Source organism: Protopterus annectens, chromosome 4.part0 (assembly GCF_019279795.1).
Source record: "Protopterus annectens isolate FY-2018-M chromosome 4.part0, PAN1.0, whole genome shotgun sequence".
Classification (NCBI taxonomy): domain Eukaryota; kingdom Metazoa; phylum Chordata; order Ceratodontiformes; family Protopteridae; genus Protopterus; species Protopterus annectens.
Window position 1 is genome coordinate 935,413,063 of NC_056733.1, and position 26,104 is coordinate 935,439,166.

The 26,104-nt window shown below is 40.4% G+C and overlaps 1 protein-coding gene across 1 annotated transcript in view; it reads left to right on the forward strand.

Moving 5' to 3' along the window:
• CCDC62 (coiled-coil domain containing 62) overlaps positions 1-26,104 on the forward strand; it is a 1,334,937-nt gene that overhangs the window by 59,777 nt on the left and 1,249,056 nt on the right. Inside the window, exon 3 of the mRNA XM_044068912.1 lies at positions 3,362-3,538. Coding sequence (XP_043924847.1) covers positions 3,362-3,538 — 177 coding nt within the window. The remainder of the gene's footprint in view (positions 1-3,361; positions 3,539-26,104) is intronic.

The window sequence follows — 26,104 nt, forward strand, 5'->3', positions numbered from 1 at the left end:
TGGTAACCCTGGATCTCAAAGAGGCCTATCCACATCCCTATCAGGCCCAGTTGCAGGAGATTCCTGAGATTTCGGGCTGGTACTTCGCATTATCAGTTCTCTGCATTGCCCTTTGGTTTATCTACTGCGCCCAGGGTATTCACAAGTTCTGGCTCCTGTGATTGCTTTCTTCAGACAGAGAGGAATACAAATTTATCCTTATCTGGACGATTGCCTGATTCTGGCTCAAAACAAAGACATATTACTACAACATCTCAAGTATGTAATGGCAGTTTTAAGGTGCCTAGGGTATTATGTGAATGAAATAAAGTCCAGTCTAGTACCCTCTCAGGACATGTGCTTTCTGGGTGTGAGACTGAATACAGCTTCTCAGATGGCATTTCTGACCCCGGACAAACAAAGAACTCTTCATCTTTACTTCCAGCAGTTATCAGTAATGTCCAGGCTGACTGCAAGGACAGTCCTTCAAGCCTTGGGGTTCATGGCATCTTGCATTCTAGTACTTCCCAATGCCAAACTGCATATGAGGAAGCTACAATGGTATCTCAAAAGTGTGTGGACTCAACACTGCCACGGTTTGGACACTGTTATTCGGATTATACCTTGCATCCAGAAAGAATTCTTGTGGTGGGCTCAGGAATGTCACCTAAACAAGGGACTCTCTGTGACCCGACCAGAGGCGAGTCCGATCCTAACGACGGATGCCTCGGACTTGACTTGGGGAGCACACTTCAAAGGGAAATGGATACAAGACGTGGCCTCCCAAACTACTACATTTGCATATCAACATGAAGGAGATGTTAGCAGTTCAATTTGCTTTGATGGCCTTCAAGGACCTGCTTCAGCCGGGACAGGTGTTGATTCAAACAGACAACACAACAGTCATGTGGTACATCAATAAGCAGGGGGGAACCCATTCCTACCCTCTTTGCAGGCAAGCAATGATTTTGTGGGAGACTGCTCTGAGTTTTCGAATCAATCTTCAAGCACGGTTTCTGCCAGGAGCTCAGAACTCCCTAGCAGATATATTGAGCAGGCAAATTGTGGATCCCCACGAGTGGAAACTGGATCCTCAGGTTTTCAAACAATTGACTATGGCTTGGAGAACTCCAGACATAGATCTGTTCGCTTCTCCACTGAATTTTCAACTTCCAAAATTTTGCACAAAGATGTTCCACCCATATGCTTGGAAAGTGGATGCTCTATCTTTCAGTTGGAACAACCTTCACGTTTATGCTTTTCCTCCTCTGCCTCTTCTTCCCAGGGTACTCTTGAAAGTCAGGCAGGACAAGCCTTGCATGATTCTAATAGCACCAGATTGGCCACGTCAGCATTGGTATCCTCTGCTGAGGAGTTTAATCCAGGAGTCTCCTTGGCTTCTGCCACAGGTTCCTCATTTGTTGTCCCAGTCAAACAATCATTTTCTCAATGTTCAGGTGCAGTCCCTCCATCTGACAGCCTGGCGTATTTTGTGATGGAGCCGGTTGGGTTTCTGCTTCCTCAACAGGTTTTGAATGTCATTTTGGAAGCCAGGCGGCCTAGTACTAGAAAAGTTTATGCTGATAAATGGAAGAGATTTTTTCTTTGGAGCACTGCAAAGGGCTTTGATGTTTCAGTGCCTAATTTGAGTTTTGCACTACAGTATCTTACTGAATTACTGGACAAGGGTTTGTCATTCTCTTCTGTGAAGGTTCATGCTGCAGCCATTTCTGCTCACTATGATTGTGACCCTCCTTTATTTTCTCATCCTTTGTTCAAACAATTTCTTAGAGGGGCAAAGAATATAAGACCCCCACGTAGAGCTCCTACTCCTTCCTGGGATCTCAATTTTGTTTTGGAAAAACTTACTTTACCTCCTTTTGAACCTGCAGCTACGTCTGAACTGAAGTTTTTGTCCTGGAAGACTGCTTTTTTGTTGGCCATTACTTCTGCTAGGAGGGTATCTGAATTGCAGGCACTCATGGCAGTTGAACCCTTTCTGATATTCCATAAGGATAGAGTTTCCTTGCGGACTAACCCTACTTTTATGCCTAAAGTGGTTTCTAATGTGGCCTTGAACCAGTCTATTCATTTGCCTACTTTTTATGCTGATCCCCAAAATAAAGGGGAAAAAGTCTTGCATTCTTTGGATATCCACAGGCAGTTACATTACTATTTGAACAGAACTAAGGAGTTCAGACAGACTCAACAGTTATTTGTTTCCTTTGCCTTGAATTCACAAGGGAAATCTGTTTCAAAGCAGACTATTTCAAAGTGGATTGGTCATTGTATTGCTTTTTGTTATTCTCATCATGGGAAGGATGTTCCTGCTGGGATCAGACCTCATTCTACTAGGGCTACTGCCACTTCTACTGCTTTTCTAAGGGGTGTAGCTCCTAAGGATATTTTCGAGGCAGCTACTTGGAGTTCAGTACACACTTTTACTAAGCATTACCATCTCCCTCTTTATTCCAAGTCCAGGGCTTGGTTTGCTACTGCAGTTTTGCAGGGCATGTTAGCAGCTCCTAATGCTTTGTAGTTTGCCAGCCTCCTTTTTCCTTTGCTTTGGGATTCTACCCACAGGTTATGACTGCAGCAATGTGAGACGAAGAACATAGTACAGTTTTGTACCTACCGTAAATGTAGATGTTCGAGGATCCACATTGCTGCAGTCCAATTATCCCTCCCTCCTTCCCCTCTATAGTTGTGGTTGCTGGGTTTCTTTTTGGGATTCTCTTTTTTCCACACTGATGGTTGTTGGGCTTTTACTACTTTAGTTTTGGCCTTCATTTTTAGGCCTTCTGACATCTGGGGCAAGAAAGACTGAGGATATGGCGTCGGTCATGCGCTTAAGTACTACTACTACGTACTGACGTCAGCTCTAGGCAACAATGACCGACGCCAGCCTAGCTCTTTGGTATTCGGGCCGACCGAGGACAGCGGACTACCCACAGGTTATGACTGCAGCAATGTGGATCCTCGAACATCTACATTTATGGTAGGTACAAAACTGTACTTTCCCGGTCTGTCTCCATGTGATTGTTTTATACAGTTTCCAGTTAGATGTGCCAAGAGGTGAATTGATAGTCTTCTGAAATGCCCATACATGTTTTGTGTCTGTGTGTGTGTGTATGTGCTTACTTGTGTGCCTACATTTTGCAGTATGCTGGATTTCTGCCTTTTACCCATTGCTTGCCAGGGTAGACTCCATTTTCCCACAGCCCTGAATGATAAAACACGTAATGGAATATAAATAAATGATTGAGGAAACCTAGCACTTATTACCAGCCTCAGGGGGTTGTGATATGGCTAACTGTATGCTTTTAAAAGTCACTTCCTTTCCTGTATGAATATAACTAAATTATTTATTTTTGTGGTGTAGATTTACAGATCACTTAAAGGGCAATCCCCATCTAACAAGTACTGTGGGACATCTAAACCTGAGTCTGAAAATATGCAAGATATCAGCCAAACAGCCTCCCGCGATGGACAAAGAAACACCCAGAGTCCAGGTGATCAGCTGTCAGCTCAGAAAATATCACCTAATAAGCTGAGGCATGTAAGTTGTTATAAAAGTGACGCAGGCAGACCTTGTGTAAGCTGTACTGTTTTGTGCTGAATTTTATAAGAAAACAAACAGGAAATGTGTGTTTGTTTCTGTCTGTTTGGTTTGCTACCTTGTTAGCCCATTTGATTTTTTTTATGCCTTTTCTCTTTGGTCACACTTTCTTAAGCTATTCTTTTTGTGTTTTTGAAGTACAATCCCCTCAAAAAGTCCAGTTTGTTTCTCGTCACAGACTGCTTTTCTTTTCCAGTAATCCACTGGATAGAGGACTGCAAATAAAGAAAACATTCTTTAATTGCTGTTCCCTTTGTTTTGTGCGAATTTGCTTTTGTAGCTTCTCTCCATGCCATTTTCACTTTTCATGAAATCTCAAATTATTTGCTTCAAATATTTTTATCATGTAAGGGATCAGAGAAGATGAATTTCAGATTTTTACTGCTTTCAGGAAATCGGAGTAATTAAGTAGGTTACTGATTCAAGATAGAGGAATAATTTAAAAAGTCTTGAACCTGATTAGAGACCACAGAATTGGTCTTTTTGCGTCTTGTTCACTGTTGTCCACTTTTCACTGATCAGCTGGAAGTTTTTGTCCTGGAGAGAACAACATTTACTTTTGTTTTCAGTCAACATTCAAAAGTCACTAAAAATCACAGCTGCAGCTGAATGTTATTTTTCTAAAATCATTTATTGTTTTCCCTTCAATTTAATCCAGCTTCAAGAGTACCCCCAAAGAAATATTGTTGTTTGTCTTTCGGCTTTTTCCCGGTAAGGGGTCGCCACAGCGGAACTCCGGTCCGCTAATGATTGGCAGTAGATTTTTTATGAAACGCTGAGGTGCCAGCTCAATGCCCAACCTTCAACGAAGGCACGCCCATTTACGCATGCATGTCTTTCGAATGCTACCCAACCAAAGGTCTCCCCCTGACTTGCCTTATCAAGGAGGGTCTAGACAATGAAACAGATGCCGCAATAGAAACAAAACAGTCAAATACCAAACAGTACTCCCAAAGAAATGTACTGTTTGGTATTTGACTGCTTTGTTTCTGTTGCGGCATCTGTTTCATTGTATTGACCCTCCTTGTTAAGGCAAGTCAGACTGAGACCTTCACCAATCAGGCCACTATTGTAAGCTACCCACAGCAAATAAAAGCTTGTAAGGGATGGCGGCCATACTTAAAGACTGCAAGTGTAAATCACTTTAGGAGTATACCTTCTGCTAATTACAGAGGATCAGCTTAGCAACTATAGCGCAGTCTATGGCTTGGTACTCTAGTTGTGAGTTTGAAAACATCAGCTTCTCCTCATTTAAGCATGTCATTTGAATGTACTTTAAAAGTATCTGTAAGTGATGGTGACAAACAAAACTCAAAGGAAATTACTGAAACGGAAGTCACAGTACCATTGCTGTACGTTTTTGAGAGCAAGAACTATAGTAAATGCTCCCCTTAACCCAGTCATTTTGTTTCCCCATAAAATTACACACAAGATGGGCAAAAGTCATGAGTGTAAACCAAAATCATAATCGTGTGTCAGCAGCTTCAGGTCACTTTGTAGAACAGCAAACTAGAAAATAATACCTACCGATAGCGATACTGGAACATTAGTAATGAGCGATACTGGAACATTAGTAATTAATACCTACCTATAGCGATGCTGGAACATTAGTAATGCAGAAGGTAGAATATAATCATTTGTCCTATAGCGATGCTGGAACATTAGTAATGCAGAAGGTAGAATATAATCATTTGTCCTATAGCGATGCTGGAACATTAGTAATGCAGAAGGTAGAATATAATCATTTGTCCTATAGCGATGCTGGAACATTAGTAATGCAGAAGGTAGAATATTATCATCTATCCTATAGCGATGCTAGAACATTAGTAATTAATACCTACCTATAGCGATGCTGGAACATTAGTAATGCAGAAGGTAGAATATAATCATTTGTCCTATAGCGATGCTGGAACATTAGTAATGCAGAAGGTAGAATATAATCATTTGTCCTATAGCGATGCTGGAACATTAGTAATGCAGAAGGTAGAATATAATCATTTGTCCGATAGCGATGCTGGAACATTAGTAATGCAGAAGGTAGAATATAATCCTTTGTCCTATAGCGATGCTGGAATATTAGTAATGCAGAAGGTAGAATATAATCATTTGTCCTATAGCGATGCTGGAACATTAGTAATGCAGAAGGCAGAATATAATCATTTGTCCTATAGTGATGCTGGAACATTAGTAATGCAGAAGGTAGAATATAATCATTTGTCCGATAGCAATGCTGGAACATTAGTAATGCAGAAGGCAGAATATAATCATTTGTCCTATAGCAATGCTGGAACATTAGTAATGCAGAAGGTACAATATAATCATTTGTCTTGTAGCGATGCTGGAACATTAGTAATGCAGAAGATAGAATATAATCATTTGTCCTATAGCGATAGCAATGCTGGAACATTAGTAATTAATACCTACCTATAGCGATGCTGGAACATTAGCAATGCAGAAGGTAGAATATAATCATTTGTCCTATAGCGATGCTGGAACATTAGTAATGCAGAAGGTAGAATATAATCATTTGTCCTATAGCGATGCTGGAACATTAGTAATGCAGAAGGTAGAATATAATCATTTGTCCTATAGCGATGCTGGAACATTAGTAATGCAGAAGGCAGAATATAATCATTTGTCCTATAGCGATGCTGGAACATTATTAATGAAACCAAAAGGAGCAACTAGGCTGATGCAGAGTCACAAGTAGAAATGAAAGGCAAAATCCTCAGGTTAAAATCCAAATGAAAGGCAAAATCCTCAGGTTAAAATCCAACTTTAATTCCACTGCAGGTCATATGGAATATCAGCCTTAGAGTGGAAACTTCTCCAACAGAAGAGAAGCAAGATAATTAGAGATCACAGAGATTTTAATTTAGGACAAGTTTTCGTTTGGCATAAACATGGACATTATAGTGCTACCATTAAACCTAATGACTATACTAGTGTTAGACAACTGAGTTCCGAACCTAGTACTGGTTCTGAAAATATTAATGTTGTTAATAATGCTTGTGAAGCTGTGGATATTACCAACTGTGTACATAACAATGTATCGCCTAGTAATAGGGTACAAAATATAGCTAACATTAATAACACCACTACTTCCAATGATACTGATGATGTAATTACTATTTTACATAGTGAGAGTGGATCTAGCCTCTATTAATACAAATAATAAAGAAGTTAGTCAGCCTACTACTGTAGAACCTAATAATATTGCAGACAGAACTAACTTATATCCAGCAGTACATGTTGTGAAGGGACCCATCAATAAGAGGTTGTCAGTAGATGACTGCATAGTGAGATCCGTTACCTCACAAAAGTACATACCACCATCACTACAGGAGTAGTAGTAAGTGAGCTCCCTTTTCCTCCCAGTCCGAAGGACAAGAATATAACAAGGGGACGCCTGTGAGCAGGGGAGACAGAAACGCAAATTATCAGAAGAGTATGTAATTACATCAGACACAAAGAAGATGTGGAAGAACAAAGTAAAATTAGATACAGCTGAAATTTTTGATACCAGGAGATTCTATGATGCATAACATCTCAGGATATTTGTTGACTGAATGTGATGAGAAATTATTATGTAAAGGCCTAAACTTTATACCAAGTGCACACAGTAACTTTAATGACACTGCAGTACACATGAGACTTTTCGTCGGAATCTTATATGCTTAAATTGCTATTTCATGATAAAACTGATAGTGAATTGACAGACAATAACGTTACTAGACCACCAAAGTTTAAGAAGCTTAGCAACTTTGTCCCACCTAATCATCCGTTAGTTGAGGCATATTTGAAAGCGAGCTAACTGAGAATGATTTAATATGAATATTTTTCTAAAGAAATATAGGAAGAATGGTAATTTGACTAGAGGAGCAGACCAGCTTACTTAAACTCCAGTCATTACAGTCCATAACCATCAAACCAGCTGATAAAGGTGGTGAGGATAGTAGTTATGGACACCAGCAAATATCATGATGCTATGATTAAACTTTTTGGAAGATGATTTCTATTTACAAGTTAACGCAACAAATGAAATAGTGCAAGCCACTATTAGTCACGTAAACAATATGTTATTAGATATGTTGAAAGGTGATATCTTGGATCAAGAATTGTTTGACTATCTTTTTGTTAAGAATCCACTTGTACCAACAATACATGGGTTACCTAAGATTCACAAAGACTCCATTGACCCACCAATGAGACCCATCTGACCTGCAGTGGAATTAAAGTTGGATTTTAACCTGAGGATTTTGCCTTTCATTTGGATTTTAACCTGAGGATTTTGCCTTTCATTTCTACTTGTGACTCTGCATCAGCCTAGTTGCTCCTTTCTTTGCCTCTCATTAATATTATTCAAGTTTTTCTGGAGCACTGGGCGTTTATCCTGTTTGTCAGCAAGTGGTTTGTTCCTGATGCTGGAACATTAGTAATGCAGAAAGTACAATATAATCATTTGTCCTATAGTGATGCTGGAACATTAGTAATTAATACCTACCTATAGCTTACGCTGGAACTTTTCTCCTACTCAACCATGACTTTTATTTCAAGTTCTCTTCTGAAATTGCTTGCTGGAACCGGAAAATGTGGGGCAGGAATTAACTTTACAAGTGCACCGAGTTCCCTTCGGGAATCGTATGATCTCAGTTTGTTGTCTCACACGCCACCATGCGTCTGCTAAACTATGAGTTTGGTTCTCCAAAATGGTTCAGTACCATTCACAGTAACATTGCGGCAATTCTGTCCTTATTGCCATAATTTTCCCTGTGCCATCTCTGGAAATGCATGTATTAGAACCTGGATTTCTCAACTTTGCTTATGACTGGAAACTGAGTTTCATCTTTTGCATTTGTATCTTCAGTTTTGTTGAAGAATAATTTAACAGACATGTTAGGTTACCTTCATCCTCTTGCATCAATGGGACTGTTGCTTATTGCTGTTTACCTTCAGCACAAAAAATACCAGTTCTCTCTGGCCTTCTCAGGTACTATATCTAACCAAGATAACCAATTCATTATGATTGTCGAATCCATCTCGAGTAACAACTGTTGTTCTTTTGTGAGAGGCAAAATCTACTTTGTTGTAGCATTCTTAAGGCTTTGTGCGCTTTAAGTTGGAGGGTCTAAGGATCAGTTCTGGTTGGAAGACACTCTGATTCCATAAACTCCTGAATCACTTTCTTGTGGTGACACAATGGTTACTGTTTCTCGGTACCTTGAAATCGCAATTTTATTCTTTGTTTGCCTCTTTTTATCTTTCTCTGGTATCACTGCACACTTGTTTCCCATCCATTCACATCTGTTGACGCTTCCACCAAACACTTGACCAGGACGTACAGTCTCTATTGCTGGGAAGTATTTTGCGGTGAAAGTGTGTTGTTCCATTTAGAACAGTCCAGAATTCCTTCACAAAGTTTCACCTTAAACACAGTATAGCTAACACCTGTTTGTGCTTGCAACCACCACCGTTCCTTTACTCTTACCCAATTGTTCCTTCTAAGTATGGACAGCATATTTACTTCGCCACCAAAATCATCATCATGTGACAGTTCAGTACACCAGCTGAACATGTGCATCCTCTAAGGACTACCTCACGCTGTTGGTTTCTTCCTGGGTTTGAGGCAGACTAACCCCTATTGGGCCTAATCCCCTTTGTAAAAGCTAGACTTTAGCTCAGAGGTCCGGTGGAGGTTTTGACCAGCATCATTGGCAGAAGGGAGAGCCTTGGAGTTTTTACAGTGGGTGATAGCAGATCACGAGAGTCCTGATCTTCTGGCCGTAGGTGTCGAGATAAGAGTACTTGGTATGGGTCTTCCACCTGGGGATGACCAATTCTTCTCTTTGGTCGGATCACACACCCGGTCCCCGGGTGCCACGCTTAACAAGAGTTTAATTTCTGGAATCTGCAAAGTCATTGGTTACAACAGATTTGACATTTAGCAGCTTCTTCATATAATCCGCTAGATCCTCACCCCGTTCGCTGGCAACAATCCTTGCCACTGCGGGGCGTAATATGATCTCCCAAACAAAGTTCAAATGGTGTAAGTCCTTTGTAGGGTGAGATCGCATGTCACAGGAGTGCCAATGGAGAACTGCGCAGTCCATGACCTATGTGTTTCTGCCATTGGTTTGCGGAGCTTACTCTTCAAGACACCATTGTGTCTTTCCACCAGTCAACTGATTAGGGATAGGTAAGCACAATGATTTTTAAGATCAATTTGAACACTTGACCTAATTTCTGAACAATCCTGGTTAACAAAATGGGACATTATCACCCAACAAATACGTCTTGGTAGGCCAGATCGGGGAATTATTTCTGTAGTCAAAAGCTTTATACTGTTTTTGCATTCGGATGCTTCACTGGAAACTTCTACCCATTTAAGCATCAATGACTAAAGCAGAACCTTTTCCTCTGTGGGTGTCAATTCAATAAAAGTCCATACAGAGTGTGGAATAGATCTGGAGGGTAGGGAGATGCCTGCTAGACTTTTAACCCCCTGAGCATGATCGTTGCACATAATAAACAAGATAAGCAAATTGCTTTGCATAGTTGAAAACCCTTTACACAAAAACACCTTGAACTATTTGAATCATCGTCTGTACTCCTACATGGGCAGGTCCATGCCCAACAATGCAGCATACCTAAAAGGTTTGAGGGTAATACCATTTGCCATCTGATACCCTATACAACCACTCTGCTGGAGTGATACCATATTTTACCCAACGTTTTCCTTCTGTGTGAAGTCAATGTTTTCGCATTACTTTTAATTAATCTCTAAGTCTAAGGGTGTCGGGCTCTAAATCATTGTCATGTAAAAACAAATCTGTTTTCTTGAGCTGCACATGTATCAACTTAAAGGGCATTTCCATGGAGACAGGATCTTTTCTGTTGGTATGTCTTGAACATTTACATATAAGCTATCTGAAATTAGTAGCTGCTGCATCAACAACTGTAAAATTCCAAATACTCTGTATGATTTATTGGTTTGCCTATGCAGTAACCATTCCCCTATTCTTCCATAGTTGAGTGAAAACATGTACAGTGGAAAGCATATTACGACTATCTGTATAAATTGTCCTTTTTACCCTCCTAGTACTATTTCGGTGAAAGCCCCAACTCAGCTGCTTGTGCAGAATAAATGTTTGACAATCCTTTTGCCTCCAAAACTTCAGTTTCTGTGGTTGGTAACAGCATACCCTACTAGTGTTTTTCCTACAGTGCGTTTCTTTGCTGATCCGTCTACAAACAAAACGAGATCAGAATCTATCAACAGAATATCCGTTAAATCTAATTAGGAAGTACTTTGTCATGAATGCTCTCTAAACAAATATTGGCCAAATTACCTTCTTCTGAGTGACAAAAGTGTTGCGGAGTAAAGAGTAGTACATCTTTCTATGGTCATATGAGGCAGTGTCAACAGCACTGTCATACTGCGACAAATATCCAACTAGGAGATAAAAGGTTATCTTATCTTGCAAAGGATGGTAGCTACTTAATGTGGAACCCGCAATTGTAATGGGTGAAACAAAACTAATGATGCTGGGCTTGTACTGCCGGGGCTGCCGCCTGCAACGAACACAATGCGGCAATGCTGCAACAGGATCTAATCTGGAGGGAGTAGAAAGCTATCGGCCTCTGTTTATCCCCATGTACTTGTACCAGAACCAAAGTCATATATCCTCCTTACAATCAGCCATTTTATTAAACAGCTTAGAATTAGTTTGGAAAGCCCAAAACAGAGGATCCTGCTATCAATTGCTTAATTCTAATAAATGTCTGTATTGCCTTGTTTGGCCACTGTATATTATTCTTAGCCACCATGGAATTATCATAGATCAGTGTGGTCAGGCCTACTTCCTCAGCAGCATAGTTAGGGGATCAACTACTGCAAAATTAGTCATATCTACAAAAAGGACATCATCTCCCGCTTAGTCATCCAGAGCACTTAGGTGCCTCAAGAATTGCTATTTTCTTTTATTTTCAATTGTCTACCTTCCTGCGAGACTAAATAACTTCAAGTACTTTGTGCTTTCCCACAATTGTAACTTTTCTTTATTTGCTTTATGTCCTTGCTCAGCTAAAACTAAGAAGGGCAAGGGTATCCTTTTACAACTTTTCCTGCTGCGTGGGTGAGGGCCAACAAAATATCATCTACATACAACAGAACCTGGCTTCCTCTGGAACAAACTGAGCTAAATTAAGCAGCCATTTCTTGTGTTGAATATTGTCTGGGACTCTCACAATAGCCCTGTGACTGGCAATCACAGATGGTGTATGTGTATCTTTTACCTTGGAAAGTGAATGCAAACCAAAATCTACTCTCCTTATGTAGTGGTATGGAGAAAAAAGGCATTGCTTATATCTGACAGAAAAATATCTGTGCTGAGGAGGTAATAAATCATTAAGTAATGTATAGGGATCAGGGACCACCCGGGGCATTGCTCTTAAGGATCACAGCCAAATTAACTGCTTGTAAATCCTGAACCAACCTCCATGACCCATCCGGTTTCTTTACAGGAAACAACCGAGTATTGCAGGGTGAATCTGGGCATTCAACAAGAATTCCTACCTGTTTTAGCTGCTCAATGACTGGCTTAATTCCTTCCTCCGCTTGTTTACTTAGCGGATATTGGTGCTTACGAGGTCTAAAACCTGACTCTGGAGTTGTACAAACTTCACCTGCTGTTTTCATCAGTCCTACATCCCTTTTACCTTTTGACCATAAATCTACAGGTAAGGCACTTAACGCACTATCTTCCTTTTTAGTTAGGAGGATTTGTCATGCCACTTCTACTTTGGTCATCCCTGAAGCACGCTGCATAGTACGCCCAAGTCACCCAATTTAATCTTTGGTACCTGGATCTGTTGATCCTTCAACTGACTTTCGGACATTGTGTCCCAATTTGTTACCTTTTTAAGCCAAATCTACCCAATGTGTCCCACCGCTTTAGTAATTGAAATATGTGGGCTATATCCTGGGGATATAAAGAACTCATTCCTTGGTCCAAAGTACCAAGGTCACTACTGTATTACCTTAGAGTATCCCAAAACATATCATTCAAGAAATTATCCCTTGCACACTTGTGCCTAAAGAATTATTTTTCAAATTTCTTTATCCGGACCAGGGGCCTGTCTGTAGTACATAGTATTACAATGTGGCAAGTGCACGTAACCTCTTTATGCGATGTGACCGCTCCTAGATTTACTTAAAGCTAAGGTTGATCAAATCTGTGTCAGCCCTCCCGGCCCCACGTTTGAAATAAAAGTCCTGGCTATACCAATAAAACAAGTCTTGGTACTCCGCCATGCCACCAAGCCATCCGCTAACCTTTTTTGCCTCAATGCCTTTGGGTGTGGCAGGGGTGCCGCTTCTTCGGAAACAAATGCATCAAATCTCTTCCCAGCAAAATTAACTGGACAAACTTTTGATATAATTACCACCACCTAACAGTTTTCAACGGTTTTGTTTGTGGATCTGTAATTAACCGAAGAGGATGAGACAGTGGTTTCATATAGATTTTCCTGTTGCAGCTTTCACAGGACAAACTCATCTGTTCCTTGATTCGGTAGAAACTACTGGACCAAAAGCGTACGATGCCTGAATCGCAAAAACTCCACTTTCTGTCCCTCAACCAAAACTCTATCATGGGTTTCAGTCGAGATGCACATGTAATACCCAAATGTGCCAGGTTTATGACTTCACAGTCTGATCGCCCTTCCTTAATTTCCTGGGTGTCCTGACATTCATCGCCCAGAGTGTGTCTGCCTCCTCATCATCCTACAAATGTTCCTCGCTTTTCTTCTTCTCTACAATAATGAATTTGGCTGCACTATCATATAGTCATGCGGAGCCCTTGTTCGCTGTGGGATGTTGCCACTCTTCGCCAGTCGGCAGCAAAGTGCCCGTCTACACTTATTTAAAACATTCTCCATGTTTTAACTCCTCATATTCCTCTGAATGTCACCTGTTTATATGAGGTATTAGGGCCCCCGTCTTTGTATGCCACTACGGTGCCCCGCCCTTCCCCTTTGGTCCTGTACCAAAATATACCACCATCATCCCCTACTTTAACACTTGTACTGCTTTTCTTTCTTAAATTGATATCACTCCAGCATGCGTGCATATTCAAACAAAGGTTGCAGTCTACATACATGTTCTGTGAGCAACCATATGCTTGAATATAAAACTATTTATTGGAGCCTTACAACCTTTAAGAAAAGTGTTTTTCAATTGCTGTTAAATCTGAACTATCAGTAGTCAATCCTCTTGATCCATCATTCTACAATGGTTATTGAACACTTCACCAGCTCAGTCTTCACAATATAATGATCTACAGATTCATCATCATTTTTGGATGCGCCAATTTATTACTGTCCAATCTGCTCTTGGATGCCACTTATCAAAATTCTCTTCAACAGATCGGTGACTGCAGCGTGTCTAACACCCCAAATTATGCTTTACAATGTAGTGCTGTCATCACCTTACATGTCCAAGTGATACCACAAAGCTAAGTGCCAATCTGGACCCACAGGATTTTGTCACTATACTTGTTCTACTTCTAAACCATTTAGATACGATAACAAGCATATACCAGCATATCCTCAAACTTTTGAAAATTAACCTTGGGATGAGAATACCATCCGTGGCGGCTCATTTTATATCCTCTCTCTAGCCCAGGGGACGGGTAAACTAAAATAGTTGGCTTTCTTGTCCAGCATCCGCACCTGTGGGTTTTGCAACATATTAAGGGAGGGGCTTCTGGTGGTCAGAAAGTTTAATAGCTCAGCGTCCTACACCTGCTGGTCCCGACCTTAACTGCATAGGTTGGTCTACTTACCAGTACCAAAGCAACCTTGGGTACTACAGGAATACAGGTAAATTGGGTCTAGCGTTTTCCTTGAGCAGCCAATAACCCACCCTGCTGTACCAGATCCCACATCTTCAGACTGATATTGAGGAGGTTCGCCGATACGGCAGCAGCATTTTCCCCATCACGGTGGGGCGGTTGCCTGCCTTTGTACACGCACAAACTGGCATGTATACTCCTTATCTAAAAATAAAGCTACTGCCTTCCACTTGGCACCAGTGATCCTTTTGATTTATTTTTTTCTTTTCCTAGCACTATTTTTTGTCTTGTTTTATAGCTACGTTTATTTGCCTCTTCTATACCATTTTGTGCTTGAAATCCCAATTGTCTTGTTTTAATAGTTCTGCGCCCACTCTCTTTTCAAATCTCTAACTTCAATTTTGCACAGGCATTCTTATTCAGTGTACCATCAAAATCATATCTAAACTTTAACACTTTCAAAATTTAACATTATTTTGTTTTTAAACCTTTCTCGCCTACTTAGCATCAACATTTTAAACGGGCATCACTCTCTCACACTTGCAACAGCTCGAACCATGTTTCCCTAGTTCTTATTTTCACGTTCCCCTTTTTTTTTCAGGTATTCGGACTGCTTATCAAAATTATTTTGCAGAACACATTATAAAATGGGACTATCTTAGCAGGTGACCCGAACAAAATAATCTTAACAAGTAATCCTACCCATCCTTAACTGAAAATAAAACCTTGTCGACAAGATTAAATTAAATTAAAAGAATTTATTTTTCATCCTACCTGAACAAGATGAACTCTGTTTCCCCTTTTCGTTCAGAAACGGGCGTCCTTCGAATAAGGGATGAAGCGGCCGACCTCTTTTCAGCGACAAATCAGTTGGAGGCTTTTCAGTTGAGGAATCTTAAGATGAAACCTCACCTGCACAGGTTTTCCAGTCTCTGTCGGTCTGATCCGTATCTTCGTAGAAGTTTCGGTCCCAAAGAAGGACCAAAATGTCAGAAGAAAAAAAATTCAAGCGAGTCACAGCTGCCTCAGGTGATGAATTTTCCTTTATTAACAGTTAACCAGATTACACAGCATGTGTTGGCCAAGATGTCATCTGGACTGATCTGATCTCCTCTGATCTGATCAACTTGTTTACTATTCAATGTAAGCGAACCTGTACCCCTCCATTTCTTACTAACAAACTTATCATGGTTGATCAAGTTGCATACCAAAAAAAGTCTGTTTGACCACAGCCATCCCCCTTCCTCATCCTGGGTGTCCGCATTCAAACAAATGATCTCTCTTCCCACAAATTCTGGCAACTTTTTTAATTACCTAATAAAGTTTGGTTTTTTACTTACAATAGAGGGAGCTGTTCCTAAGTTTCGTTTGCCCCACAAGGCAAATCACGTTTCGCATTTAAACTCTCCAAGTTAACTGCCTATCATTCCTTCGTTCCCTCAACCAAAAATCATCCAGGTTTTGATCAAAGATCTGTCCAAATTCCAGGTTGCTCACATCACAATCCGCTTTCTTAAATCCATGGTTCCTACATCATCAAGAGTTGTCGCCTTCCTTCACACACATCATTCTCCTGTTTTAAATATTTCCTCTACACATGTATAGCCCTTTTCAAGCTTATTGCACCTTCGTACAATCCACTCCCCTAACATTTCCTGTTTTAATTAATTCCTACATGCCATTTATATGACGAGTCCCATTTCGGGCCCCCACGTCTTTGTATGCCACCACGGTGCCCTTGCCCCCTTTGGTCCTGTACCAAAAATATACCACCATCATCCCCTACTGCTAACACTTGTACTTTCTTTTTCTTTCTTAAATTGAAATGTCACTCAGCATGCCGTGCATATTCAAACAAAGGTTGCAGTCTACATGTTCTGTGAGCAACCATATGCTTAGTTATAAAACTATTTATTGGAGCCTTACAACCTTTAAGAAAAGTGTTTTTCAATTGCTGTTCGTACGAACTATCAGTAGTCTGATCCTGCGGAATCATCATTCTACAATGGTTATTGAACACTTCTGTCAATCTTACAATATAATGATCTACAGATTCATCATCATTTTGGATGCACTGATTTATTACTGTCCAATCTGCTCTTGGATGCCACTTATCAGAAATTCTCTTCAACAGATCAGTGACTCGCGTGTCTAACACCCCAGAATTATGCTTTAATGTAGTGCTGTCATCTGCCTTACATGTCCAAGTACCACAAACTAAGTGCCAATCTGGACCCAGGATTTGTCACACTACTTGTTCTACTTCTAAACCATTTAGATGATAACTTAAACGCATACCAACTATGTCCTCAGAAAACTTTTGAAAATTAACCTTGGGATGAGGAATACCATCCGTAGCTCATTTTATATCCTCTCTAGCCCAGGGACGATAAACTAAAATAGTTGGCTCTTGTCCAACATCCCTTGCCTGTGGGTTTGCAACTTGTATTAAGGGAGGGGCTTCTGAGTGGTCAGAAAGTTTAATGGCTCAACGTCCTTGCCCTGCTGGTCCCGACCTTAACTGCATAGGTTGGTCTACCTGTTGCAAAGCAACCTTGGGTACTACAGGAATGCAGGTAAATTGGAGGGGTCACAACGTTTCCTTGAGCAGCCAATAACCCACCCTGCTGTACAGATCCCACATCTTCAGACTGATATTGAGGAGGTTCACTGCACGACAGCAGCATTTTCCCCATACGGTGGGGCAGTTGCCTGCCTTTGTACCGCACAAACTGTATGCTCATCCTCCTTATCTAAAAATAAAGCTACTTTTCCACTTGGCACCAGTGATCCCTTTTGATTTATTTTTTCTTTTTCCTGGCACTGTTTTTCTTTTATAGCTCGTTTATTTGCCTCTTCTAACCATTTTTGTGCTTGGGGAAATCCCAATTGTCTTTGTTTTTTAGTTCTACTTCCCGCATCTCTTTTCAAATCTCTAACCAATTTTGCACAGGCATTCTTATTCAGTGTACCATCAAAATCATAGCTCGACTTCCACTTTTTCAAAAATTTAACATTATTTTTGTTTAAACCTTTCATATACTTAGCATCAACATTTAAACAGGCATCACTCTCACACTTGCAGCAACTCGAACCCATGTTTCCCCTAGATTTCTTATTTTACGTTTCCCCCCTTTTTTTTTTCAGGTATTTAGGACTGTATCAAAATTATTTTACAGGGCTTATTATAAAATGGGACTATCTTAACGGGTGACCCGAACAAAATAATCTTAACAAGTAATCCTACCCATCCTTAACTGAAAATAAAACCTTGTCGACAAGATTAAATTAAATTAAAAGAAATTTATTTTTCATCCTACCTGAACAAGATGAGGCTCTGTTTCCCCTTTTCGTTCAGAAACCGTCCTTCAGATAGGGATCAGAAAGCGGCCGGCCTCTTTTCAACGACAAATCAGTTGGAGGGCTTTCAGTTGAGGGAATCTTAAGATGAGAAACCCTCACCTGCACAGGTTTTTCAGTCTCTGTCGGTCTGATCCGTATCTTCGTAGAGGTTTCCGGTCTGAAGGACCAAAATGTCAGAAGAAAAAATTCAAACGAGTCACAGCTGCCTCAGGCGATGAATTTTCCTTTATTAACAGTTAACCAGATTACACAGCATGTGTTGGCCAAGATGTCAGGTCTGGACTGATCTGATCTCCTCTGATCTGATCAACTTGTTTACTGACATCAACTTTTATACTGCAAGCAAAACAACTTTTTGTTGCATTTCTGACCGTTGACAGTTGGCTATGAAAAACATATAGGATAAACATGTTTATCACAAATTACCTCAAACCCACAGCTAGTACAGAATTTTCAAGAAGTACAGAATGTTCAGTTCAACAATGGTAGCTCAAATTTTCCAGGACACCCAGCCTGCTTCAGTAAATTAACTCTTACTCGGCCGTGCGTCCTTATCCCAGGCTTCACTGAGCTATAATCAAATCTCTTTATTCTGAAATGCAGAAAACAAATATCATTAAGGTTCATAAGCAATGCTGCATTTTGTTCACAGATGAGGCCCATCTTTGATAGGCTTATCCCAACAAATAACATGTTCACTTTGCAAGAACAGGAAAAAGACAAATAACAGTATGTTTTTAAAACTTTTTCTGTTAACAATAATCATTTGTCCTATAGTGGTACTGGAACATTAGTAATGGAGAAGGTAGAATATAATCATTTGTCCTATAGGGATGCTGGAACATTAGTAATGCAGAAGGTAGAATATAATCATTTGTCCTATAGCGATGCTGGAACATTAGTAATGCAGAAGGTAGAATATAATCATTTGTTCTATAGCGATGCTGGAACATTAGTAATGCGGAAGGTAGAATATAATCATTTGTCCTATAGTGATGCTGGAACATTAGTAATGCAGAAGGTAGAATATAATCATTTGTTCTATAGCGATGCTGGAACATTAGTAATGCAGAAGGTAGAATATAATCATTTGTCCTATAGCGATGCTGGAACATTAGTAATGCAGAATGTAGAATATAATCATTTGTCCTATAGCGATGCTGGAACATTAGTAATGCAGAAGGTAGAATATAATCATTTGTCCGATAGCGATGCTGGAACATTAGTAATGCAGAAGGTAGAATATAATCATTTGTCCTATAGCGATGCTGGAACATTAGTAATGCAGAAGGTAGAATATAATCATTTGTCCTATAGCGATGCTGGAACATTAGTAATGCAGAAGGTAGAATATAATCATTTGTCCTATAGCGATGCTGGAATATTAGTAATGCAGAAGGTAGAATATAATCATTTGTCCTATAGCAATGCTGGAACATTAGTAATGCAGAAGGTAGAATATAATCATTTGTCCTATAGCGATGCTGGAACATTAGTAATGCAGAAGGCAGAATATAATCATTTGTCCTATAGCGATGCTGGAACATTAGTAATGCAGAAGGTAGAATATAATCATTTGTCCTATAGCGATGCTGGAACATTAGTAATGCAGAAGGTAGAATATAATCATTTGTCCTATAGCGATGCTGGAACATTAGTAATGCAGAAGGTAGAATATAATCATTTGTCCTATAGCGATGCTGGAACATTAGTAATGCAGAAGGTAGAATATAATCATTTGTCCGATAGCGATGCTGGAACATTAGTAATGCAGAAGGTAGAGTATAATCATTTGTCCTATAGCGATGCTGGAACATTAGTAATGCAGAAGGTAGAATATAATCATTTGTCCTATAGCGATGCTGGAACATTAGTAATGCAGAAGGTAGAATATAATCATTTGTCCTATAGCGATGCTGGAACATTAGTAATGCAGAAGGTAGAATATAATCATTTGTCCTATAGCGATGCTGGAACATTAGTAATGCAGAAGGTAGAGTATAATCATTTGTCCTATAGCGATGCTGGAACATTAGTAATGCAGAAGGTAGAGTATAATTTGTCCTATAGCGATGCTGGAACATTAGTAATGCAGAAGGTAGAATATAATCATTTGTTTTCGCTTTTTGTCTGCAGAATGTGCAAGGCATCTTGGCTATAACAAAGTTCGCAGATGACTGCAAACTGGGAGCCATTATTTAATCCCCAAATGATGTGGATACTCTACAAAAGGGCCTTACAGAAACAGATGCTTGGTGCCAGAGCCATGGGCTCAAGCTCAATGCCAAGAAATGTATAGTTATCCCTTTTGGGAAAAAACATGTATCCGTGAATTACCATATAGGTGGCAGTACACTAAACACCGAAAGTGTGATAAGAAACTTAGGGACACAGGTGGACAGTGGTCTCACCTTTGATAACCACATCGCCACAACAGTCAGGTAATCCTTCTATGTGGCACACCTCATCACTAAGGGCTTTTCATCCAGAAAAAAAGGAGGTCATTGTCCCACTGTACTCATCCCTCATTAGACCCATTATAGAATACAACGCCCCGTTTGGTATGTACCTCTCAAGACATCTGCAACAACTGGAAAGGCCGCAGAAATACCTCACTAAAAGAATCACAGGCCTAAAGCAGATGCCCTATGCTGACCGCCTTAAAAAAACTCCAGCTTTACTGTGTCGCATATTGTCTACTCAGAGGCGATCTCTGCTTAACATACAAGGCCATGTCAAACCCAGAGCTGTTGGACATGCTACACTTAAAGAAATCCCAATCACTCAGAGCCACACGCTCCAGGGATCTAAACCTTGTCATCACAATAAACAAAACATGCTGGAGGGATAGGTTCCTGACCCATAGACTCCCCAGACTCTGGAATAGATTGCCCATACATGTCAAGCAGAGTGCCTCTCTGGCCCTCTTCAAAAGGAACCTTGATGATTGGATGGGAGAAAGGAAATTCACCCTGGGGATCATGTCAGTTGCCCTGCTAGACAGCGGTCCAGGGAAGTAAATAGTGTGGGAAGAAATAGCCAGGGAATTGTTATGGCTAGGCTTGTATAGGCCCTAGGGCTGATAGCCTAGTACCAACCTATGAACCTATATATGGCTATTTTGGCTTTACCATTACCCACCCGTAGACCTTACCTTCTTTTTCAAGGAGCTGTTGGTGACTTTATGAATACCCGTCCAGTTGTCTAATTCCTTATTAAAGGAAGATAGTATGTTACATTACTTGATGTGGAAATGAAGTTAGTTCCAGGGAAGGGGTAGTCATTTCATGACAAATCTAGCTCTGCACCACGATTTGTTTATTTTAAGAAGCAGGCTCAGATATTTGGTTCTAGTGTAGACTGTTTGATTTGTGGAGAAATATGATGGACTGACAGATCCCTAATGTCACAAGTCAGTTGCATGGAGTCTGTGGGGCACCGAACACAAGTATAAGGCCTTCATCCTCTCATGCTAGCTGATGTTATAATATTGCACCAGGGAGACTAAATGGAAGCGATGCACCAGTGTTGCTGTAAATTGCAGCTTAACTATTGTACCTTCAGAACATGTCCGATAAATACACTTACAAATGGGATGAGAGGGAAAACAGCAGATCACAGTAAGTTGGACTAAAACACTAAAAGTAACATGTAAGGAACTTCTAGCAAAATCAAGCATGCATGGTAAACATTTCTTCATAAGAAAATGGTTTGAGTTTCCAGCTACTGAAGCTATTTTCAGTTCAAGCCAGTTAGGACATTGGTTTACATGCAAAATGTTGGTAACTCCTGTGTAATCTCTTTTCTTGTGACATTGGTTTACATGCAGAATGTTGGCAACTTTTATGTAATCTCTTGGTTTGTGACATTGGTTTACATGCAAAATGTTGGTAACTCCTGTGTAATCTCTTGGCTTGTGACATTGGTTTACATGCAAAATGTTAGTAACTCCTGTGTAATCTCTTGGCTTGTGACATAGTTTTGCATGCAGAATGTTGGTATTCCTGTGTAATCTCTTTGCTTGTGACATTGGTTTACATGCAGAATGTTGGTAACTCCTGTGTAATCTCTTTTCTTGTGACATTGGTTTACTTGCAGAATATTGGCAACTCCTGTGTAATCTCTTGGCTTGTGACATTGGTTTGCATGCAGAATATTGGCAACTCCTGTGTAATCTCTTGGCTTGTGACATTGGTTTGCATGCAGAATTTTGGTAACTCGTGTAATCTCTTGGTTTGTGACATTGGTTTACATGCAGAATGTTAGTAACTCCTGTGTAATCTCTTGGTTTGTGACATTGGTTTACATGCAGAATGTTGGTAACTCCTGTGTAATCTCTTTACTTGTGACATAGTTTTGCATGCAGAATGTTGGTATTCCTGTGTAATCTCTTTGCTTGTGACATTGGTTTACATGCAGAATGTTGGCAGCTCCTGTGTAATCTCTTTGCTTGTGACATAGGTTTGAATAACAGACCCTCATCTAGTGGAGACTAAATGGGAAGAGATAGAGGTGGGCAACTAAAGCTACCTTTCCCATCCAGGGAGAAGGGTTTGTGTAAATCACTCTAGGAGTGTACCTCATGTTAGAGACCAAAACTGCATACCAATCAGGGTGTCCATAGATACTCGCAGACTCCACACAGTAGCTTGTACTCATGGCTGCATGTACTTGGAGAGTGTATCTTCATGGCATTTTTTTGCAAACTAGTCCTAACCTCTGGAGGGATTAAAAGCAGATTAGAAGAATACTACCCAAATAGGTCAGACTAGTGAGTGAATGGACCATGTAAAACACGAGTGTCTAGATGGTTGGACTGGTGAATGGATGGACCATGTAAAACACTAGAGTGTCTAGATGGTTGGACTGGTGAATGGATGGACCATGTAAAACACGAGTGTCTAGATGGTTGGACTGGTGAATGGATGGACCATGTAAAACACGAGTGTCTAGATGGTTGGACTGGTGAATGGATGGACCATGTAAAACACTAGAGTGTCTAGATGGTTGGACTGGTGAATGGATGGACCATGTAAAACACTAGAGTGTCTAGATGGTTGGACTGGTGAATGGATGGACCATGTAAAACACTAGAGTGTCTAGATGGTTGGACTGGTGAATGGATGGACCATGTAAAACACTAGAGTGTCTAGATGGTTGGACTGGTGAATGGATGGACCATGTAAAACACTAGTGTCTAGATGGTTGGACTGGTGAATGGATGGACCATGTAAAACACGAGTGTCTAGATGGTTGGACTGGTGAATGGATGGCCGCAATTCAAAATGTTCAGTCAAAAGTAGATACTCCCCATCCCTAGTGGACGAATGACAAATCCTTTGTGGCTTTCACCCATCCCTAGTGGACGAATGACAAATCCTTTGTGGCTTTCACCCATCCCTAGTGGACATATGACAAATCCTTTGTGGCTTTCACCCATCCCTAGTGGACAAATGACAACTCCTTTGTGGCTTTCACAGCTCACAAACAGCCTTAAGCACAGTATGATCTCACTTTAATCTTACTGAGACTGCTTCTGGAAGAAATATGCTTTTATCACTAAAAACTTGGTTTTGCAAGTAATTAAAAGTGTCATAGTCAGGGTTCTGGGAATATATGTCAGTGTGAACACCCACTCAAAGGATATCAGTCTGTTTTGCAACCGAATTAGAACATGTTGGAGTGATAGTTATGTAGCACAGAAAATACTTCTATGGAATTATCTCCCACTCCACATAAAACACAGTGCTTTGCTTACCCTATTCAAACATAATTTGAATAATTGGATGGGAAACCACAAATTTGCCGCAGTTTAGCATCTGTGTCCCTCGTGGATAGGTTCAACAAATACATTTCTCAACATATCCTTGTTTTGCCCCCATCTGGGTTACTTGTACATAAAATATGTAAGGGCTAAGAATTAACATGGGAATATAAGCTAAGATCTGTAAGATCCTCACAGGTCAGTAGCCTAATCAGTAGCTACGAACATATAAAATATTAGAGAGCCGGTAATTAGACTTTAAAAAATAATAAAGTAATGCTTGGACTTCAGCTTTGTGTTGCAGTCAGAGTTACTGACCACAAGGTGGACACTGGAAGTATTTTAAGTATTTGGCCAACACCGGCATTAAATCAGTGGAGCAGCTGATGGGTGAGAAAGAAAATGTTTATTGACAGGCCTGTAAGATGGAGCAGGGGGTGGCATTTTAGTTTTCATATTAAACCAGTAAAGGCAATCATTTTGTTTTTTTCAAGTGACTTTATTGTATTATCACTTAAGACATAGGTAAACACCCAGGTTGCAGCTGTTAAAGAAGGCATGGCATTCGACTCGCTACAAAAAAAAGATGAAATGTACATTGAAGTGCTTAAAATCAGCCTGTAAACAGAGGAATTTATCGGGTCAAACAGTAAAAGGACACCAAGAAATCACTGAATAAACAGATGTCCTGATAAAACTGCAAAACTAAGAAACTGAAATGAGTATTTCAGAATATGAGGTGATACAAGACATGAAGCAGACCGTACACAGAGTTAGAAGACAGAGTAATGAAAAAGAACTTGAGATTTGTGGCTTTTAAATAGAAACTGGAGGAAACTCGCTCCTTAAACTTCACAACAGAACAAACCAATAGTGGGATGGACATTCCTCAGGAAGAACTAATGAGTGAGAGAGCATTGTGTGTATGACCTGAGTCTTACAACTCAGAAGCAGTAACCTACTTTAGTAAAGTTGCAATCATTTCAAAAGAAGGAATTTCTACTAACCAGAATGGAGCAAAAAAGGAAAAGTACTGAAAATTGGTGATGTAAGGATTTTTGATGGGGATGACTGTTACGATTTTATCATAGGTTAGCTGGGTGTTCTCAGTGTACCGTGATCGTAGGTTAGCTGGATGTTCTCAGTACACTAGGATTGTAGGTTAGCAGGTTGTTCTCAGTGCACTAGGATCGTAGGTTAGCAGGATGTTCTCATTACACTACGATCGTAGGTTAGCTGGATCTTCTCAGTGCACTGGGATCATAGGTTAGCTGGATGTTCCCATTACACTAGGATCATGTGTTAGCTGGATGTTCTCAGTGCACTAGGATCATGTGTTAGCTGGGTGTTCTCAGTGCACTAGGATCGTAGGTTAGCAGGATGTTCTCATTACAGTACGATCATAGGTTAGCTGGATCTTCAGTGCACTGGGATCATAGGTTAGCTGGATGTTCCCATTACACTAGGATCATGTGTTAGCTGGATGTTCTCAGTGCACTAGGATCGTGTGTTATCTGGATCTTCTCAGTATACTAGGATCGTGTGTTAGCTGGGTGTTCTCAGTGCACTAGGATTGTAGGTTAGCTGGATGTTCTCAGTGCACTAGGATCATAGGTTAGCTGGGTGTTCTCAGTGCACCGCGATCGTAGGTTAGCTGGATGTTCTCAATGCACTAGGATTGTAGGTTAGCTGGGTGTTCTCAGTGCAATAGAATTGTAGGTTAGCTGGGTGTTCTCAGTGCACTAGGATCGTAGGTTAGTTGGATGTTCTCAGTGCACTGAGATCGTAGGTTAGCTGGATGTTCTCAGTGCACTGGGATCGTAGGTTAGCTGGGTGTTCTCAGTGCACTAGGATCGTAGGTTAGCTGGATGTTCTCAGTACAGTAGGATGCAGAAGATTTCTGCTTCCTGAAGACGTCATCCTGTATTTTTTGGCATTTAGTTTGAGCCTATTTTCTTAGAACCAGGAATTAACTTTAGTCAGTTCTTTTTGAAAGGCATATGTATCACAAAGGTATCTGAGAGCCACACCCAACTTTTGGTCATCAGAAGGTCTTGTTAACTAAAGATCATTCCTTTCAGTTTGGAGATCTGAAAAGTAGATGCCAAAAGGAGGGAGTCCTGCACAAATCTGTGGAGGACACCAGTGGTTGCTTTCTCTCTGTCTGAGGAGGAGTCACTCACTCGATGCACCAACATGCACCTTAGCGTGGCAAACCTTATTGTTATAAAAGGTAGTGCATGTGTTGGCACACACTGTATTTTAGCAGGCACTCCTGTTTGGGAAATGAATTTTTGTATTTAGACTGTAAAAAAGACTGGAGTGTGTTGCTGGGAACTGTTTACGGAGTTGAAAGTATGAAGCTAAAACTGTACGCCAGTTGTATAAATAACATGAGGCATATCTGCCAGCCAGAAATAAGTGCATACAGAGAAACGGAAGGGAAAAGATTTAAATGCGATAGTAAAGCCATTCTAAACCCTTATAATTAGCAGTTATGATATGGAATATTAACAGTATTCACAA